Source organism: Miscanthus floridulus, chromosome 17 (genome assembly GCF_019320115.1).
Source record: "Miscanthus floridulus cultivar M001 chromosome 17, ASM1932011v1, whole genome shotgun sequence".
In the NCBI taxonomy this organism is placed as follows: Eukaryota; Viridiplantae; Streptophyta; class Magnoliopsida; order Poales; family Poaceae; genus Miscanthus; species Miscanthus floridulus.
The window spans coordinates 77,106,779-77,124,154 of NC_089596.1; the positions used below are offsets into that span (position 1 = coordinate 77,106,779).

Below are 17,376 nucleotides of genomic sequence, written 5' to 3' on the forward strand. Positions count from 1 at the left end.
CATATAGACATAGCATACATCTAGGTGCATAATAAAAGTTATGTACCAAGTCTAAAAAATCTGGATTTTTTCAAGAAACGTTTTAGGAGACAAAACAGAATTATTTTATGAAATCGTTTGACTAGTTGGATGGATTTTGATTCATAGAAAAAATATTCTTTAAAAAGAATTGTATAAATAGAAATACGTTCCAAAAAAATCTATTTTTTAGAAAAAGAACAACTTAAATACAACCTATTTTATTGTTACATTAGAAAAGAATTTTTATAACTAAAAAATAAAATTGATAGCACGTACGGGAGGCAAAAAAAAAAAAAGATCAGAATCGCTGCGAAGCTACCCTGCAGCCAATCGGGAGTCAAGGAGCAGAATCGCTGCGAAGCTACCCTCCAGCCAATCCGGGAGCCAAGGTAAAGAACGTGAAACATTTCTCTCCCATTTGGTTTGACGTCGTTTCTCGTTATTCTCGGGACACAACCAAACAGTCCCTTAAAATAAACTGTATTAAACAGCAAAATTCCACGGTCCAGAGAATCCAAAAATTATCCAGCAGATTGAGCAGGATTATTACTTAATTCTGCTCAAAATCTAAATTTAAGCGTATCCAATATGGCCGACTGACAAATTGTTTACATTATTAAACAGAAAAAAAAAATCCAGTCCACGCACCTCGCGTCGCTGGATCTGCTACGGCTCCCCCGCAACGTCGCCCCCACCGCAGACGAACGCAAAGGCGCGGCCTCTCCAACGGTCATTTCCTCTCTATACAGCCAAACCCCAACCCCAACGGATCGGTCCAGTTCAAAACTCGAATCCTGCGCTCCTTCCCCAAATCCCACCCCCCGATCCCCCAGCTCAACGAGATCCGGCGAGCGAATCCCCGACCACCAGGTCGCAGCGATGGAGCCGGATCCGGTCGCCGCGGCGGGGGCGTCTTCCTCGCCGCCGCCGCCCTCCGACCACCAGATCGCAGCGATGGAGTCGGATCCGGCCGCCGCGGGGGCATCCTCCTCGCCGCCGCCCTCCGACCACCGGATCGCAGCGATGGAATCGGATCCGGTCGCCGCGGGGGCGTCCTCCTCCTCCCCGCCGCCCTCACCAGCGCCGGCCACGTCCCCGCCGCGGCAAACGCGAGGTACTGTTTCTTAGTTCTCAGGCGAGGAGTAGGGTTCCTTTATTATTGGGGTGTACCCGGTTGGCATGGCGTGCGTCTTCGCCTCACACGGCCTGGTGTTTGTTTGCCAGATGACGATGAGCGGGGAGCGGTGGAGTGCGCGGATCCCGGGGGAGACTTGAATCCCGCGCCGCCGCTGTTGCCTCAGCAGGATACAGGTTCGGTCTCTTCGTCTAGACGCAAGCAGCAGATGGCCAGTAGGGTTTGCTGCGTCCCTCTCACGGTGGGGAAATTGTTCGCAGTTGAGGACGCCACGGTGGGCAGCAATGTCGAGCAGGAGGAGGAGGCAAAGAAGGAGCCGATGGCAGGAGCAGGGGAGGCTCTCCGCAGCTTCATGGAGGTGAGAGCTCCTTTGGATGCCAATTCGTGGCCGTGGCGATTTGGAATTCTCTAGATTCCTGCTCGTGCTTATCGTAGATGTACAAATATCTGACCAACGAGAGAAATTGAATTAGAAAAATCTTAAAGGCACATGAAACCGAGCAGCAAAATGTTGATTTCTTCTTTCTCCATTCGCAATGATGGTTGAACTTTGTTTCAAGAGCAAAGATGATAGGGCTGTTCGCTTCTGATTACATTGTGTCTTTTCTTCAGGAGTTTGGGGATCATGGAGAGGACTCTATTATCTTGTCACCGCAGCTGAAGGAGATCAGTACTCCTGACCGCCCAGCTGCCCTCCGCCTCCTAGGTACACACAACTATCATACACATGCTTTGCTCAAGTATTTGAAGTATTTTGATTCCTGTGGCTATAATTATTTGTGGTGTTTGGTCTTTATTTGTGTGTAGGGGAGAAGTATAACAACCTCATGGAGAGATACAAGAAGCAGGTTGTCAAGTGCTCTGAGGAGTGTGAGCCCAGATATAATGGTCTGAAGAAGAAGTACACAGACGAGTGTGCAGAGAGGCGGCGTCTGTACAATGAGCTTATTGAGCTAAGAGGTAACATTAGGGTGTTCTGCAGATGCAGACCTCTGAGCTCCGATGAGGTCACCCGTGGGTGTTCATCTGTGGTTGAGATTGACCCAGCACAGGAGACCGAGCTGCAGTTTGTCCCTAATGAAAAAGAAAGGAAGCCCTTTAAGTTCGACCATGTTTTTGGCCCAGAGGATGACCAAGGTATAATTGACTGAAACTGGACCTAGCTGACTTGTCAAGTATGCTATTAGTATACATGTTTAAGTAGTCGTATTCCAACCTTTTTGTGCAGAGGCCGTGTTTTCAGAAACAGTGCCCGTTGTTAGATCAGCGATGGATGGTTTCAACGTATGCATCTTTGCATATGGGCAAACAGGAACCGGGAAAACTTTCACAATGGAAGGGATTCCAGAAAATAGGGGTGTAAATTATAGGGCTTTGGAAGAACTGTTCAGAATGTCAGAGAAAAGAAGTGCATCTGTTACATACACATTTTCTGTAAGCATCTTGGAAGTTTACAACGAAAAGATCAGAGATCTTCTTGATGAGAGCAATGATCAATCAAAAAGGTACAATTCCTTCCGTTCTCTTTTTTGGCGAGAAAAGATCCATTGCTTAAACATGTTATCTTGTTGCAATTCAAGGTTGGATATTAAGCAAAATGCTGATGGAACACAAGAAGTTCATGGTTTAGTTGAGGCTTCAGTTTATAATATACATGGTGTTTGGGAGAAACTGAAGTTTGGTGCTCAAAATAGATCTGTTGGCTCAACCAATGCTAATGAACTCAGCAGCCGCTCTCACAGGTGAGGGTTTTGGTGTTTCACCTTGTGTTATGTATTCATTCTAATTAATTAAGATCATAATCTATGATATACTTCCATTTTGTAAGATTGATCACTATCGTTTAGATTCAGATTTTGTCAATTATCATTACTATAGCACTGATATAAAACATTTGCCTCTTGCAATCTATTTGCAGTTTGGTTAGGGTCACTGTTAGGAGCGAGAATTTGGTGACTTATCAGAGGAGCAGAAGCCACATGTGGCTGGTTGATCTTGCTGGAAGTGAGAGAATAGCTAAAACTGGGGTAGAAGGAGATAGGCTGAAAGAATCACAGTTCATCAACAAATCACTATCTGCCTTGGGTGATGTTATATCTGCTCTTGCCTCAAAAAATTCCCATATTCCATACAGGTTAGTCCTATTCACATACTAAGGTATCTACTTTGCTTAGCTGCTTAAATTATCTTGGTCTTACCACCTCCATTTCCTTTTTGCTGTCAACTAGGAATTCCAAGTTGACTCATTTGCTCCAAAGCTCTTTAGGTAAGCTTTCTCCTTGTACTACTCACGTGGCAATTGCACTGTTCTTTTTAGCAAACTGATGAAGTTTCATATCCTATTTGATTTCATTAGTGTACTAGAATGTACCAAAAAAATGACAAGGTGATGAACTTGCTTATTCAACATTTTTACAGGCGGAGATTGCAAGACGCTAATGTTCGTGCAGATAAGTCCAAGCTCTATGGATTCAGGAGAAACTCTCAGTTCACTCAATTTTGCAAGTAGAGTCCGGTCAGTAGAACACGGCCCTGCTCGTAAGCAAGTTGATCCAGCGGAAACTTTGAAGTTCAAGCAGATGGTAATTTGACTCTCCAATCACACTGAGTAGTTATGACACAATATAGTTTGGTTATATTAACTATATAAAATCTATTTCAGACTGAAAAACTTCGGCATGAGGAAAAGGAAAATGCACAGCTGAATCAACGCTTGCAGCTGATGCAGCTCAAGCATGCTTCTCGTGAGAATGTCTTCAGGACACTAAATGAAAAGGTGAGTCTCATTGTATTGATTTGGTTGGATCCTACTGGATACCTACTGTCATGGAATCAAATGTTAACACAAAAAATGTTTTGCAACAGGTGAAGGATGCTGAACAAGCATGCAGAAATTATCAGCAACGGGTAAGTAGTAGGAGTCAGTTATTTCTAGTTCCTAAAGACTGGTCTGGTCCCCTATGTGTATTCTAACCTGTGCTCATGAAATGTACTCCTGTACAGATTAGAGAGCTGGAAAATGAATTAGGTAATGAGAAGAGGGCTTCTAGGGATTCTGCTAGATCCTCGAGGCCGCCACTTGTTCCACCGAGACAGAGACAATCTCAGGGAAGGAATAACAGCTACGTACCACCTTCAGGCCCTTCTAGATGGAGGCTCAAAGCCCCCACAATTAACAACAAAGAGAACATTCCTGTCGTGATGAATAAACCAAACCCCGTGGATGATCCTAATAAGGCTCTTGGCAGAGCGAGGCGCGTTTCACTTACCCCGGTGATGCGACATGTCCCCATCCAGCCCAAGAGGCGATCTTCGATGGCAATACTACCTTCTGTGAGGGAGCATTTTTGTGTGCTAAACGATAAGAGAGGAGGATCTCAACTGCCAAGAGGATCAGTTGCAACATTTGGTGTGAATTTGGTTCCAGCAACACCCCTAGCAGGACATGGTGGACCTGTTTATGCTACCCCAGATGGAGCAAAGTACAGGAAATTTGATTTGGGAGGCAGCAGCAAGTTCACAAGCCCTCCTCCAAATGTGGGCATGTGGAACAAGGTCACACCGCAGCAGAAGCTGGGAATGGCACCGGCAGGAGGTCCTGCAAACGCAGCGAAGCTGTGCTTCAGCATCCAGAAAAGAGTTACGCCTCCACGTGTTCGGGCAACGCCGCCTCCACGTGTTCGGGCAACTTCTGGTTTGGGCATCTTCGACCCAGCTCTGCGTGAGAATATGGCTGTGGGGATAGCCGGCAAAGCCCGGCGGGTGCTCAACGCCAAGAGAAGACAATCTGTCATCTAAGTCTGGAAGCGAAGGTACAGCAAATGTTTGGACGTTCAAACGGAGTTGCAGTGTGGTGAGAATGATGGTGCCTTAAGTGTGTTCTTAGTGAAACCGTGTTAGGACAGAAGATGTTCTTTTCAGCATCTTTAAATTTAAATGGATTCTGCTTAGTTCTTACTGGTTGATAAGGAAGCTATGTTAAAATTGTTCATGGATGTCGTTGATTGTATTTGTTCGTTACTAAGAAAGCTATGTTACCATCGTTCATGGAAGTCGTTGATTGTATCTGCTCGTTACTATGAATCGCTTGCTTTACAACTCTTGTGCAGTTTTAAATCATGTTCATGGAACGCCCATATTCTGCCGCCATCATAATGTTTCTTAGTGATCGATCACATTCCTGATGACTTCCAATTAACATAAACAGCAAGCACTGAACCGAACGTGGTCAGACCCCAGTTGTGTCTTCAAACTGCAGAACAATTGAACAGCGCTTATAACCAGAACAGCCCTACTAACCAGAACAATTGAACAACTTACATGTCAAATAAAAGAATTATCAGTAGTACTTGGACCCACGCACTTTTTCAAAACTATCTGCAAATATCAGCCTGACTGCTGTACCTTTCCCGCACGAGCTCGTGTTTGCAAGTCTCATCGGCACTGCTGTTACAAATCAAGTGTTTAGTCACGTTGGCTGCTTGGACCTGAATTGGTCTCTCCAAAACAAGAACCAGTTCTTCCTTCTCCAACTGCAAGCAGTAGCTTCCGAAAGTCTCTATATCCACTTTGAGCCTGAAGTCCAGACTGAACAACAAATCCAGCTCAAGCATATTCATCTCTCTTGTGGTAATTCCTCCAACTCTCCCGTAGTATGCATTGTTGAAAAACCTGCAAATAAAATGTATCAAAAAAAGTTACTGGAAAACTTTCTTCAGTTTATCTTCATTATGGAATAAACAAAACCTTGATCAATATCAGCTTTCTTTTACTTGAAGTGTGGTTATAAGTTTATTTTCCACAGTCAGGGTGGAATTCACTTACTAATCTGGGGCATATTGGCCACCAACACCTGGCCCTCATTACTATCCTTAAATTCCATCATAAGCTATCACCTGTTACAACTAGTGGTTTAACAAAAAAAAAGGTACTACTAATTGACTGATGCAGTCCAATTAAGTAGTGCTTTAACAACAAAAGGTACTACGACAAACATGACCCGCCCCCCCCCCCCCCCCCCCCCCCCCCCCCCCAAAATTTTTTTTTTTTTTGACAAATAACTGAGAAAACAAGTCTAGCATTTAGAGATAAAGAGGCTTCTTAATTCTTGTATAATATAAAGAAAATTGCTTCCATACCAAAGAAGACAGCTGACCACAAACCATGTAAAGTTGTTCCGGATGGTAAAAGATCATATTTGGACATTTCCTAGTGATGCTAGTTTATTGAGCCAGCTAAGGTTTGAGTTTGCATCTATGGTCAGTATCATTACTGAAGACCTGATATCAGTCTATGGCTAACAGTATGTAAGATCATACTTTCATACAAAGTACATATGTGAAAATGTAAATGTAAAGCTGTTATGGTGGGTCCTTACGCATCATCAATGAATTTGGCAGCAACAACAACACTTGCAATAAGTAAGCGATGGACACTAAATGACGTCATGTAAATGTTTGGTTGCCGTAGATATCTCTCCATGTAGATAAGTCCCAACACAAAGCAAGATGGGCTGCACTTTGCATACTTGAAAATGCGTTCTGCATAGAGCTTTATACTAAGTTCAGGCACCCTCTGACCATGAAAGATAGTGGTTGACTCCTTTATTTTACTGGAATCTAGTAACTCTTCATTCTGCTGAACCTTCTTGTCAAGATACGCTGAGAGAAGCAGCAGAACCTTTGGAAATTCAGCATCATCTTTCTGTGAGTGGGATACTGTCAAACCCAAGGACAAGTAGCTCTCCAGTTCATCACCAGCGGCAGTTGTAGGTGACTCCATTGTCATAGGCAAACATTAGTGCTGTAAAGACAAAACAATTCGTATTCAACAAATGTTCTGTTGATGGAAGGGGCAATATAGGTAAAAACCTTAGATACTGATGCATACATTACAACAACTAAATTTGGAAAGAGACTTCGATATACAAGGACACACAAAAGCTTCCCATAAGATGCAGGGTCAAATGTCAAATCCATGTGTTTTGCGACTACATGGTTACAAATATGTTGCTGTGAGCAGGAACATGGGTTGCTGCAATTTTGTTCTCTTTATGTCCGATTTACTTGTAACGCCATTGTGAAGTCTAGTTGTTCTCTATGAATGCATGTGTGACTCATACAGACAAATAATAACTTCATGAGGTTGGTCTCAGCACTGCCAAGTAACATGTAACATGAAAGCATTGCTCGCATGGTTCTCTACCGCCCTGAGCCGAACAATGGGCTTTCATTCCCTCACATGAAACGAGAAACGTAAAGGCAAATATAGTTCCAAATATACACAAACCCAGCTCCTGTTTTGGCATCATCTACCATTCCGAAGAATATCTGGCCAACTGGCCTCCTTTATTTCAAAATCTTTAGCTATATATATATATATATATATATATATATATATATATATATATATATATATATATATATATATATATATATATATATATATATATATATATATATATAAAGAAGGTCCCGGGCGGGCCTAGTGTGGGTCTTAGCCCCTGTAACCGGAAGGTCCCGCGTCGAGTCGCTGTCTCCTTCCATTGCACATGTGACGGTAAGGCTTGCCACTGGCACCCTTCCCTAGACCTCGCACAGAGCGGAAACTCTCTGCATGCCAGAATCTTAACCCAAATCACCACGATTGGAACAAGTGAAAGCCCCCTCCGCCGCTAGCTAACTAGCACCTTCTGTAGCTAGAGATCTAAACCAGAGAGAGAGAGAGAGAGATTTCCTTACATAGTGAGTGCTCTAGCAGCGTAGCTGTGTCTCGGGAGAAAGCATCCGGGCTTCAGGTCCAACTCCCCGCCACCGTCGCCGCTGTCCTTTCCCCCACAAGGAGCAGGCGAGCAGCAGCCGCTTCCCGGATGCTGCTGAGGCAAAGACGCACAGCGCTACTCGATCGAGAGAGAGAGAGGGGGGGGGGGGGGGGGGGGGGGGGGGGGTATCAGAAGGGCCACTCACTCACTGTTCAGCACAGAGGGCATTATCACATGATAATGATATGGCACACAACAATTATGTGGCTGTTTGTAGCTTGTCTCTTAAGACTAATGTGGTGTTGGGATCAGGTGATTAAATTTTAGAAGGTGTGTCGAGAAAATGTTGTATGAGGTGTTTAGATACTAATAAAAAATAAATTACATAATCCGTCAGTACTCTACGAGACGAATTTTTTAAGCCTAATTAATCTGTCATTAGCATATATTTACTGTAGCACCATATTGTCAAATCATGAACTAATTAGGCTTAAAAGATTCATCTCGCAAATTAGTCGCAAACTATACAATTAGTTTCGTAATTAATCTATATTTAATAATCGATGTATGTGTCCAAATATTTCATAGGACATCGACTAAAATTTAGGAGGGGCAACCAAACATCACCTAACAAAAGCCATCTTAACTAAAACTTACTTATTACGTGTAATAATTACATACAATAGGTAATAAGTAGTGCTTAGAGAAGCCGGGACAAGTAGTGGCAATCCATGTCACCATGTACGTGACGAAGCAGTCGAGCTTCAAAGCGGTGCAGTCGCTTTCGTTTCATTTGGTTCTTCCTTATCCGTTGCAGCAAAATATTCGTGTCGGTTTCCACCTCGTCCAAGATATTCGTGTCGGTGCAAGGAATCCGGACTCTGAGAGAGAAAAGGGCAAAAGGTAAAGCATTTATATAGGCCATCCTCCCACAACTCGCTGCTTCCTGACGATCGGCATGTTCGCTGATCGATATCTGCACGGGTTTAGACTGGCTGGTGCTGTTTTGTTGTGAGAGAAAAATACTGTTGGCTAGCTGGTTTGGGTTGGCTGAAACCAACAAGCAAACATGCTGGATGTTGCTGTAGTTGCAATACAGATACATAAATATTTAAGTGAAGAACATATTTAAGTTTGACTAGCAAATATGTTTGTGCGCTATAATAGGACTCAATACATATAGTAGTAGGGTTTCATATCATCGGTAGATACGAGTTGTTCTGACTCGTACGAGTGAGGGTGTGACTTAATATGTAGTGGAATCGGACTATGTATTTGTTATTGCTAGACCAGAGTTATTCTAACTTATATGAGTTATGGGTCTAGATCACATAGAGGTGGACAAAAAATATTTGTGCAGAAATTTTGCATTTGGAATCGGCTTTTGCGCTAGGCTCAAACCTGAGGGACGGGGCCTTTTATTTTGAGCTTTGCTTGCTTTTATAAATTGACTTCCGCCTTTTAAAAAAAATATATTACTAGCAAATATCTTCCTATGTCTACCGATATTGTTATAACTCAGTAATCCCTCCATTCTAAATTATAAGACGTTTTGGTTTTTCTAGATATATTGTTTTTAGTATGTATCTAGACATAGCGTATATTTATGTGCATAGCAAAAGCTATATATTTAAAAAAGACAAAACGTCTTATAATTTAGGATAGATTGAGTATATCTTTCTCCTTTTCTCTCCCCTTGCGGTCAGAGCGATTTATCTATGGGTCATGTTCATGACTGACGTCCATTCGATTTTCTCACTTTTTTCTTTTATTTTTTTTTCTCTATCGCATTTTATTTTCTCACTTCTTTTTTCTCCTTTCATTTTTCTCCTGTCTTTTTTCTTTTTCCTTTTTTTATTATATGTTTGAGAAATTTGATCAAAACAAATTACATAAAAAAACTGTGTTAGATAAACAATATGTATATTTTTCAAAAAAAGTTTGAAAAACAATAATTTACGTGTACAAGTTATGATATTCATATAATTTATTATGTAAGTAAAGTTGTATTTATAAAAGTTATGTTGAAAATTGTTAAGAATAAGTTTGCCTTATGAACAAAAGTTAGACTTCAAAAGTTATATAAAAATATTATCATGACAAGTTATCTATAAAGTATATTAAAACAACGTATTGACTAAGTTATGTTAATAAGTTATGTCTCGTAAAATATTATACCTAAAAATTAGGTGTGCAGCTTTGTAACTTTCTAAAAATGAAGACTTATAGAAATACTTTTTTTAAGGAAAAGTTGCCGGGTTAGCTAAGGTTCACTAGATTCTGTTCCTGCGATGATTAGTGACTCTGCCTCAGACTTTGACCAAACCTTATCAGCAAATATCATGCATCTAATATCATCTACTCTTTTCATCCCTAAATAACTGTCGCTTTTTGTTTTCATACCCTAAGTTTGACTAGATTTGTAAAAAATACTTACAACATTTATATCTCCAAATTAATTTATTATAAAAATAGATTCAATGATCTATCTAATATTATTAATTTTGTATCATAAATACTAATATTTTTTATATACATTTAGTCAAAGTTATTTCTCGAGAAACAAAAACGATAGTTATTTAGGACAGAGGGAGTATGATGTTACATAGTTATCTCGGTATATCCAATCGGTGGTTCCACACTAGGAGATTAACGGACAGCTTTATCACTACAGGGGCTAATTTCTAACTTGCTCAAGCTTCATACTTTAAACAGATGCGGGCATACACTGAACTGTGAACTGGAAACAAACACTAAACTCAGAAACAAAGCTGAGACCGACGAATTACGGCCAGGACCATCCAACTACAGCCTATCCCAGTGTAAGCTAGTCGATGCATGACTTTGGTCATATCCTCTACTAAGTTTTAGAAAAGTTTGTTACATTGCTGATGTTAATTTTCAAGGACCTGGCCACCATGTACCCACAATAGATACCATCGAACGCTCAGCTCCAGAAACTTTACTGTACAGGATCTCCAGCAACTTTGGTCAGATGAAGGCGTCGGTGTCAATGAATTGGGACTCAAATCAAGTCTGAGTTCCTGTCGCTTGAACTTGGACTTCTTGATGAACTCAGTGCCTTGGTTAGGAAATTGCGGAGCTCTGGAATGACGCGCTGGATCAGCTGTGGAGAACTGCATGCCAAGATTGCGTGTTAATATTTGAGTTACTTGAAATCGTATTGGTCTCAGATCAAAGGTTATTAACAAGAGAAGGTACCCAGCTCTGGTGCAGATCTTGTTAAAATGTTCCAGAATGTACAAGATGCATGTATGTCTTAGTGACACGGCATGAAAGGCATCGGACAAGTCATACATGTCAGATACGTTATCTAGATTCACATCCTACAAGGCAAATAATGGCATTCAAATTAATATCTAATTTGCGGTTTTAAACAAGGAATAGAGAGTAGTTTTTCTAGTCACCTTCGCAATAGTATATTCACATAGGCGTTTGAGGCCTTCTAAGAGATACTGATCAGCAGCTCTAAGAAGATCCTGTGCAATTTCACTGGTAACCTGCATTGACCCTGTATAGATAAATCTGCAAAACCAAAGAGGGTTTCAGACTTTAATCCAGCATACAGTGGCATAAAAAAGAAAAGAGGAAAAATAGTTACAGATTCATCAACAGAAAGAGAACTGTGGCCAAACGAGAAGGGAGGTCAATGACTTACTAACCTCATCATGAGTTCAAAGACCTCCCATCTGATATTTGGAATTTCAATGTCTCTTGCATCCTTTTCCTGGTTAAGAAAATGTCCTTTGAATTAGACATGAGATTCAAGGTTTGTTCAAAACTAACATACTATATACAGCAGCAATATATCAACTACGGAAAGGGATCAACAGACTAAAACCAGCAAAAGCACATTATGTTGTGGCAAGTCAAAACTCACCCTATACCCGCCATCAAACATTGCACGAAATGCATCTGAACAAGCAAGCAAAGCAATTCTGTGTGCATAAAAGCGCTTTCCTGTAGAAGAAGGATTAAGATTATCTGGGAGACGATAGAAAAGAATTATTTAAAGTACCTACTGATGAAATCACGGTCATGAAATAGTACCAACCTTCTACCAAGAAAGTAACGTCTGAAAGTGTTGAACTATTCACGTATTGCTCACCAAGATAAACCTGCAATGAAATATAAAGTCAGTAACAATTGCCAGTGCCTCAGCCATTACCAGAACAATTGGATGGAAAAAATCCCACAATGTCACAATGACTTTATTTAGGATAGCAAAATACAGGCAGTGTTTGGAAATCTTGTTAAAAATGCTAATGATAGCTAAATTCTGACCACAATTTTTAACACAATGCCAAGCAGTATAAAAATATCGACATGATATTCTTTTTATCGAACATGCAGGAGAGCTGCATATCTTTGTATTATAGGGAAAAGAAATGGTCCATACAAGCACCCCTCTTAATAGGACCAAGGTAAGGGGGGTTACAACAAAGAAAACTAAGCTAGCCTAGATTTCTAACCGACTTAGCCCAAGACCCTGTAGCTTGGAAGCTCCAGCAAGCGTCCAGAGATGAGCTTCTAACTTCGGGTTTCTAGGTGTAGTAGGGACACTGGAGAGTTTCCCACAAACACACGCATTCCTCTGCTTCCAGGGCATCCAGGGACCCAAGATGATGAGGGTGTTAACCCCTTTTCTTTGATCTTTGCTAACTCTTTTGCTAGCTCTCCGCCACCAAGTAGTGAAACTATGTTTAGTAATGCTAGGCACCAGCTGCTGCAAGTTAAGTGCAATGAAGAATGAACAACCTATGCCAAAACTGTCTTGCAAAGACACAGGTTGTAAGGATGCGCTGGACTGTTTCCTCCTCTTGATCACACAGTAGGCATTTATCCGGATGAGACAGACCATGTTTTGCAAGCTGATCAGCAGTCCAACATTTACCTTTCATGGCATGCCAGAGGAACATTTATTTTCCTCCAGCAGGTTGTACACACTATCATTCACAACAGGTTGGACTACAAGAGACTCAATTGGGCCCTTATATACCTTGTTGAACCAAAGCGCCATTCCACAATGATTAATCAAAATAAATTCATGTGCATCCTAGCACACTGAAGATCATGCCATTGTGATACTGTTTTTAACCATACCACAGTCAGCTCATAAAGTGTTGTGGACACTTTCATTGGGAAGCAATACAGCAAGAAGACGAAGGTGTCAGCAACTGTAAGTGGCTAAAAATAGCCATAGTTATCTGTTTAGGGGACTTTGGCTAACCTATAGATCTGCATGCGTTTGGGTTTAGGATCTGCATGTGTTTGGTTATTGACTGTTAGTTGACAGCCGGCCATTAGGTGCTATAACTAAGGGCTGGCTAAGCGAAGAGGAATAAGCAAGAAGTGAGTTATTATGATCAAAGCCTCCTAGGGAGGGCGATCAGGCTCACAACCTTGCCATTGTTCTAAGTCTAGCCATTTTTAATAAACCCAATCATGTAGCCATATCATCTTGGTATTCAGAGCCTTTGATCTTGCGACCACATCTGCTTCCGTCACCATAAACCCCGTGGTACTGTACCGCCGCCGCACATTCCCACCCAGTCCCACCATCAGATCACATCTGCTCGTCCACAATTCCTAGCCATGGGCGACCTCCTCACCATCGCTGAGGGCATCTCTGCGAGGTATGATCGCATCTCTGCAGGGATCGATCGGATCTTTGAGACGGTCCTCCAACTTAGCGATCGGATGAAGGCTCGGGACTCGTCACCAGCTCCAATCCAGTCGTCCCTGTCCCTGGGCACAACGGCATCACCGCCTTCTTCCCCACCAGCGACGACCCAATCTGCTATACCAGCAGCCATCACATCTTCCCTGCCGGCAGCATCGCCAACACCAACAGCTTCACCTCCACCAACAATTGTGGCTACACCGACAACTTCCCCACAGCTTCCACCGATGGCTGTCGCCAGACAATGTCGCCACTGCTTCCACCATCAGCGCCATCCCCACCTGTGATTACTCCTCCGGTCACATTTGCGCCAGCCATGGTGAAGGAGAAGCACCAGGCGATCGCATGTCCAGCGTTGATGTCCACTCCACCAATGCGAGCGTCCTGCTTGGCCCTGGCCACTTCATCGGCAAGGCCTGCAACACTTGGAGCCTCCGGTCGAAAATACGATGTTGTACACTCCGGTCATGAATACGATGTCGTATAGCATCAAAAAAACAAATGCCGGTCGGGGTCAGTGTCTGCGCTTCAGGCATTGCAGCTACCGCCTAGTCAAACGTGGGCCGCTACTGGACGACTTGTACACCCGAAAAGTTGCGGTCGTGCGCTTGACTGAATAAGCGTATCGTATTCAGTTCCGTATACAACCGCACGATTGTTCCATCTAAATCCAAAAACGAAGTGGACTGATTTTTCCAAAGAAGCTACTAACAATTTGCACGAAGAAAACGATGGGTACCAGAGTTAGAGTAACTGACTAAGCTAAGCGCATCATCTACAAGCCCACCCCATCATATATAGAATTTTCCAACCCTACTTGGAGCCCTTGCAACGCCATCAGTAGTGATGCCATCCGCACCACCAGGACTGAAGCCGTCGGACAGGGTTGGCGGAATAGCAAACTCTCTGGCCTCGTTGTCCGCTCCACCGGAGCGTGTGTTCTCCTCAGTCTTGGGCACCACACCGCCACTGTCTTCTACATCAACAGCCAACAGCAACTCCGTCAATTGTGGTGACACCCATGGCATCAGCGCTGTTCTTGCAGCTGCCAAATGTGCCACCGTATCCGACATTGCCGCCATGTTCGTCAGCTGTGGACATGCCTGCCCCATCAGTATTGGCAGCCTTTGTCGAACACATCCTGACGGCAGTGGCATCTCCTTCCCCTGCGACCACCATGGCACCACCAATGACACCAGCACCAACACCCCCGCTGGCTGAATTGACTCCAGTGGCGCAATTTCAGATCTCATCTTCCGTCGTTGCCATGATTGTCTTATTCCAGCAGCTGACGGCTCAAGTGTGCTTCATCACCTTCAGTATTGCTCAGCCCCAGTTCCGAGCAGGCCTACAGCTCGAGGACGAGCTGTTTCGAAAGGAGGGTAGAAGTGTTGTGGACACTTTCATTGGGAAGCAATACAGCAAGAAGAAGACGAAGGTGTCAGGAACTGTTAGTGGCTAAAAATAGCCATAGTTATCTGTTTAGGGGACTTTGGCTAAACAATAGATCTGCATGCGTTTGGGTTTAGGATCTGCATGCGTTTGGTTATTGACTCTGTTAGTTGACAGCCGGCCATTAGGTGCTATAACTAAGGGCCGGCTAAGCGAAGAGGAATAAGCAAGAAGTGAGTTATTATGATCAGAGCCTCCTAGGGAGGGCGATCAGGATCACAACCTTGCCATTGTTCTAAGTCTAGCCAGATTTAGGCAGCCCCAGATTTAATAAACCCAATCATCTAGCCATATCATAAAGTCACTGCAACTCAAACAGCATACATAATACAAAGTAAACTTAAATTTAATAATTCTTTTGCATACCTGAGGTGTTGGGGATGGAGGGGCAGCATCCATGGGAGAAAGTGCTGCAGCTTTGTTGGCCAATTTGTATAATGCTGCTGAGCCATCTTGTTGATGTTTTGAGCTCATGGAAATCAGAAGATCAAGAAGCAAGTCAAGACCTGGATGACCCAGAATTTAAATTCATGAAGAACACCACAGTAGAATGGAAATGAAAAGGTACAATTTTTCAGTGGTTGCAAAATTGTTTACCATTACTATCAATAAAAATTGTTCTTTGATCTTCAGGGGCACAAAGGTGTGCAAGAGCCAGAGCAACACGCCTTTGCACAGATTTCTCTCCTACTCGCATCAAATAAAGCAAGTGTTTCAACACCTGTAAACCATCACATGGGAACAAGCTTCATAAATACTATAGTCAAGCACATCGCAAACAACGAAATACAGAAACCTTGCAAGCAGAACTTACTCGTCCATTTATCTTCTCCTCTAACCTCTTCAATGTTTTTGCCACACAGTCCTTTGTTGCCTGAAATTAAGAATAGCTTAATAAAAAAGCATTCACAACAAAGTGACCAATATACAATGAAGGCCAATGTACCTGGACAATAAATTCTCCATCTTGCAACTTTTGGACACCTCCTACTTTAATGAAGTCAGATACATAGTCCTATAAGAAAGAACAGTGATTTACTTCAGAAACAATGAGGATAAGAAATATAAGATAAACATTTTATAAAAAATGAGTTAATCCCATTACAAAGGAACATGGAGTGTGGAATTATTAACCAATAGTGGAAAAGGGATATTTGAGAGATATGGCAAACCTTGTGAAAAAAAATAGATCATAAATTACCTCATTATCTGCAACTCCATAAAGGGCAAATGCAGCATTATGTTGCAGAGATCCATTTTTTGAGTCAAGAAGTTTTAACAAAGGCACCAAGCCACCATTATATGCAATACCTGCTTGGTTATGCGTGTCCTGATAAAAGACTCTTTAGATTAGATTACGAGTTGCAACTAAGCAAAAAAGAAAGAAAAAGAAACAATCCCACTAACCCATAAGTAAAAGGAAAAGATGAATGGGGATTTCCCCTTGCATTATATGATATGCAGCAACAACAACAACAACATAGCATTTCAGTCCCAAGCAAGCTGGGGTAGGCTAGATTTGAAACCCACCAAGAGCCCCAAGTCACGGTTTAGGCACTTCAATAGCTGCTTGTCAAACATAGATCTCTAGGTATATCCCAAGCTTTCAAATATCTTTTTATTGCCTCCCCCCATGTCAATTTCGGTCTTTCTCTACCTCTCCTCATATTATTAGCTTGGCTTAGGACTCCACAATGCACTGGTGTTTCTGGAGGTCTCCTTTGGACATGGCCAAACCACATCAACCGATGTTGGACAAGCTTTTCTTCAATTGGTGCTACCTCTAGGCGATCACGTATATCATTGTTTCGAACTCGGTCCATTCTTGTGTGACCGCAAATCCATCGCAACATACGCATTTCTGCAACACTCAGTTGTTGAACATGTCGAATCTTTATAGGTCAACATTCTGCTCCATACAACATAGCCGGTCTAATCGTCGTTCTATAGAACTTGCCTTTTAGCTTTTGTGATACCCTCTTCTCACAGAGAATGCCAGAAGCTTGTCGCCACTTGATCCACCCCAAAGTTCAAAAAGGCGACGCCTCATCCCCGCCTAGGCGCTCCTAATCGCTGGGCGACGGGTCTCGCCTAGCCTATGGGGGTAGGCGGACTCCAAGGCGGGCGCAGCACCTAGGCTTCGTAAGGCGGCGCCTCGGCGCGATTGGGCGGCGCCTGGGAGAACGGCGCGGGCGAGGCGCGCAAAAATTTTGCCGCCGCGGAAGCGTGCGCGTGAAGCTGGCATCGGGCCCACGCGCGGGCACGGGAAAAGAAAGCGAGGAGCGCGCGCAGATGGAATCGGGC

General features: G+C 42.9%; 3 protein-coding genes across 6 annotated transcripts in view; 1 reads left to right on the forward strand and 2 right to left on the reverse strand.

Annotated features, from left to right (window-relative positions):
• The first annotated feature begins 677 nt into the window (after positions 1-677).
• On the forward strand, positions 678-5,155 carry LOC136516459 (kinesin-like protein KIN-14J). Its single transcript, XM_066509859.1, has 13 exons — positions 678-1,135; positions 1,246-1,332; positions 1,417-1,514; positions 1,769-1,862; positions 1,964-2,293; positions 2,385-2,661; positions 2,737-2,898; positions 3,075-3,290; positions 3,385-3,422; positions 3,575-3,738; positions 3,819-3,932; positions 4,022-4,063; positions 4,160-5,155. Exons 1-13 carry the CDS (start codon positions 901-903, stop codon positions 4,952-4,954), a joined length of 2,652 nt encoding a protein of 883 aa, XP_066365956.1. The 5' UTR covers positions 678-900; the 3' UTR covers positions 4,955-5,155.
• Positions 5,156-5,207: 52 nt separating this feature from the next.
• Positions 5,208-8,054, reverse strand: LOC136516461 (cyclin-P3-1-like). 3 transcript variants are annotated; one of them, XM_066509860.1, is made up of 4 exons: positions 7,897-8,054; positions 6,534-6,958; positions 5,561-5,827; positions 5,208-5,408 (listed from the first exon to the last, which is right to left on the reverse strand). In XM_066509860.1, the coding sequence occupies exons 2-4, from the start codon at positions 6,941-6,943 to the stop codon at positions 5,351-5,353; spliced, it is 735 nt and encodes a 244-aa protein (XP_066365957.1). In that variant the 5' UTR covers positions 6,944-6,958; positions 7,897-8,054; the 3' UTR covers positions 5,208-5,350. The 3 variants fall into 3 exon arrangements, 2 of the variants coding, with proteins under 2 accessions (XP_066365957.1, XP_066365958.1); XM_066509861.1 differs by having other exon boundaries at positions 5,271-5,408; positions 5,520-5,827; XR_010774067.1 differs by having other exon boundaries at positions 5,273-5,408; positions 5,477-5,827.
• Positions 8,055-10,470: 2,416 nt separating this feature from the next.
• The window catches only part of LOC136517347 (ARM REPEAT PROTEIN INTERACTING WITH ABF2-like), a 30,549-nt gene continuing 23,643 nt past the window's right edge, over positions 10,471-17,376 (reverse strand). For both annotated transcript variants that reach the window (XM_066510897.1, XM_066510896.1), the window contains exons 9-19: positions 16,274-16,402; positions 16,019-16,087; positions 15,887-15,946; positions 15,670-15,793; positions 15,439-15,578; positions 11,992-12,055; positions 11,818-11,897; positions 11,600-11,664; positions 11,345-11,462; positions 11,139-11,263; positions 10,471-11,053 (exon numbers count right to left, since the gene is read on the reverse strand). In XM_066510897.1, coding sequence (XP_066366994.1) covers positions 10,942-11,053; positions 11,139-11,263; positions 11,345-11,462; positions 11,600-11,664; positions 11,818-11,897; positions 11,992-12,055; positions 15,439-15,578; positions 15,670-15,793; positions 15,887-15,946; positions 16,019-16,087; positions 16,274-16,402 — 1,086 coding nt within the window. In that variant the 3' untranslated portion in view covers positions 10,471-10,941. The remainder of the gene's footprint in view (positions 11,054-11,138; positions 11,264-11,344; positions 11,463-11,599; positions 11,665-11,817; positions 11,898-11,991; positions 12,056-15,438; positions 15,579-15,669; positions 15,794-15,886; positions 15,947-16,018; positions 16,088-16,273; positions 16,403-17,376) is intronic.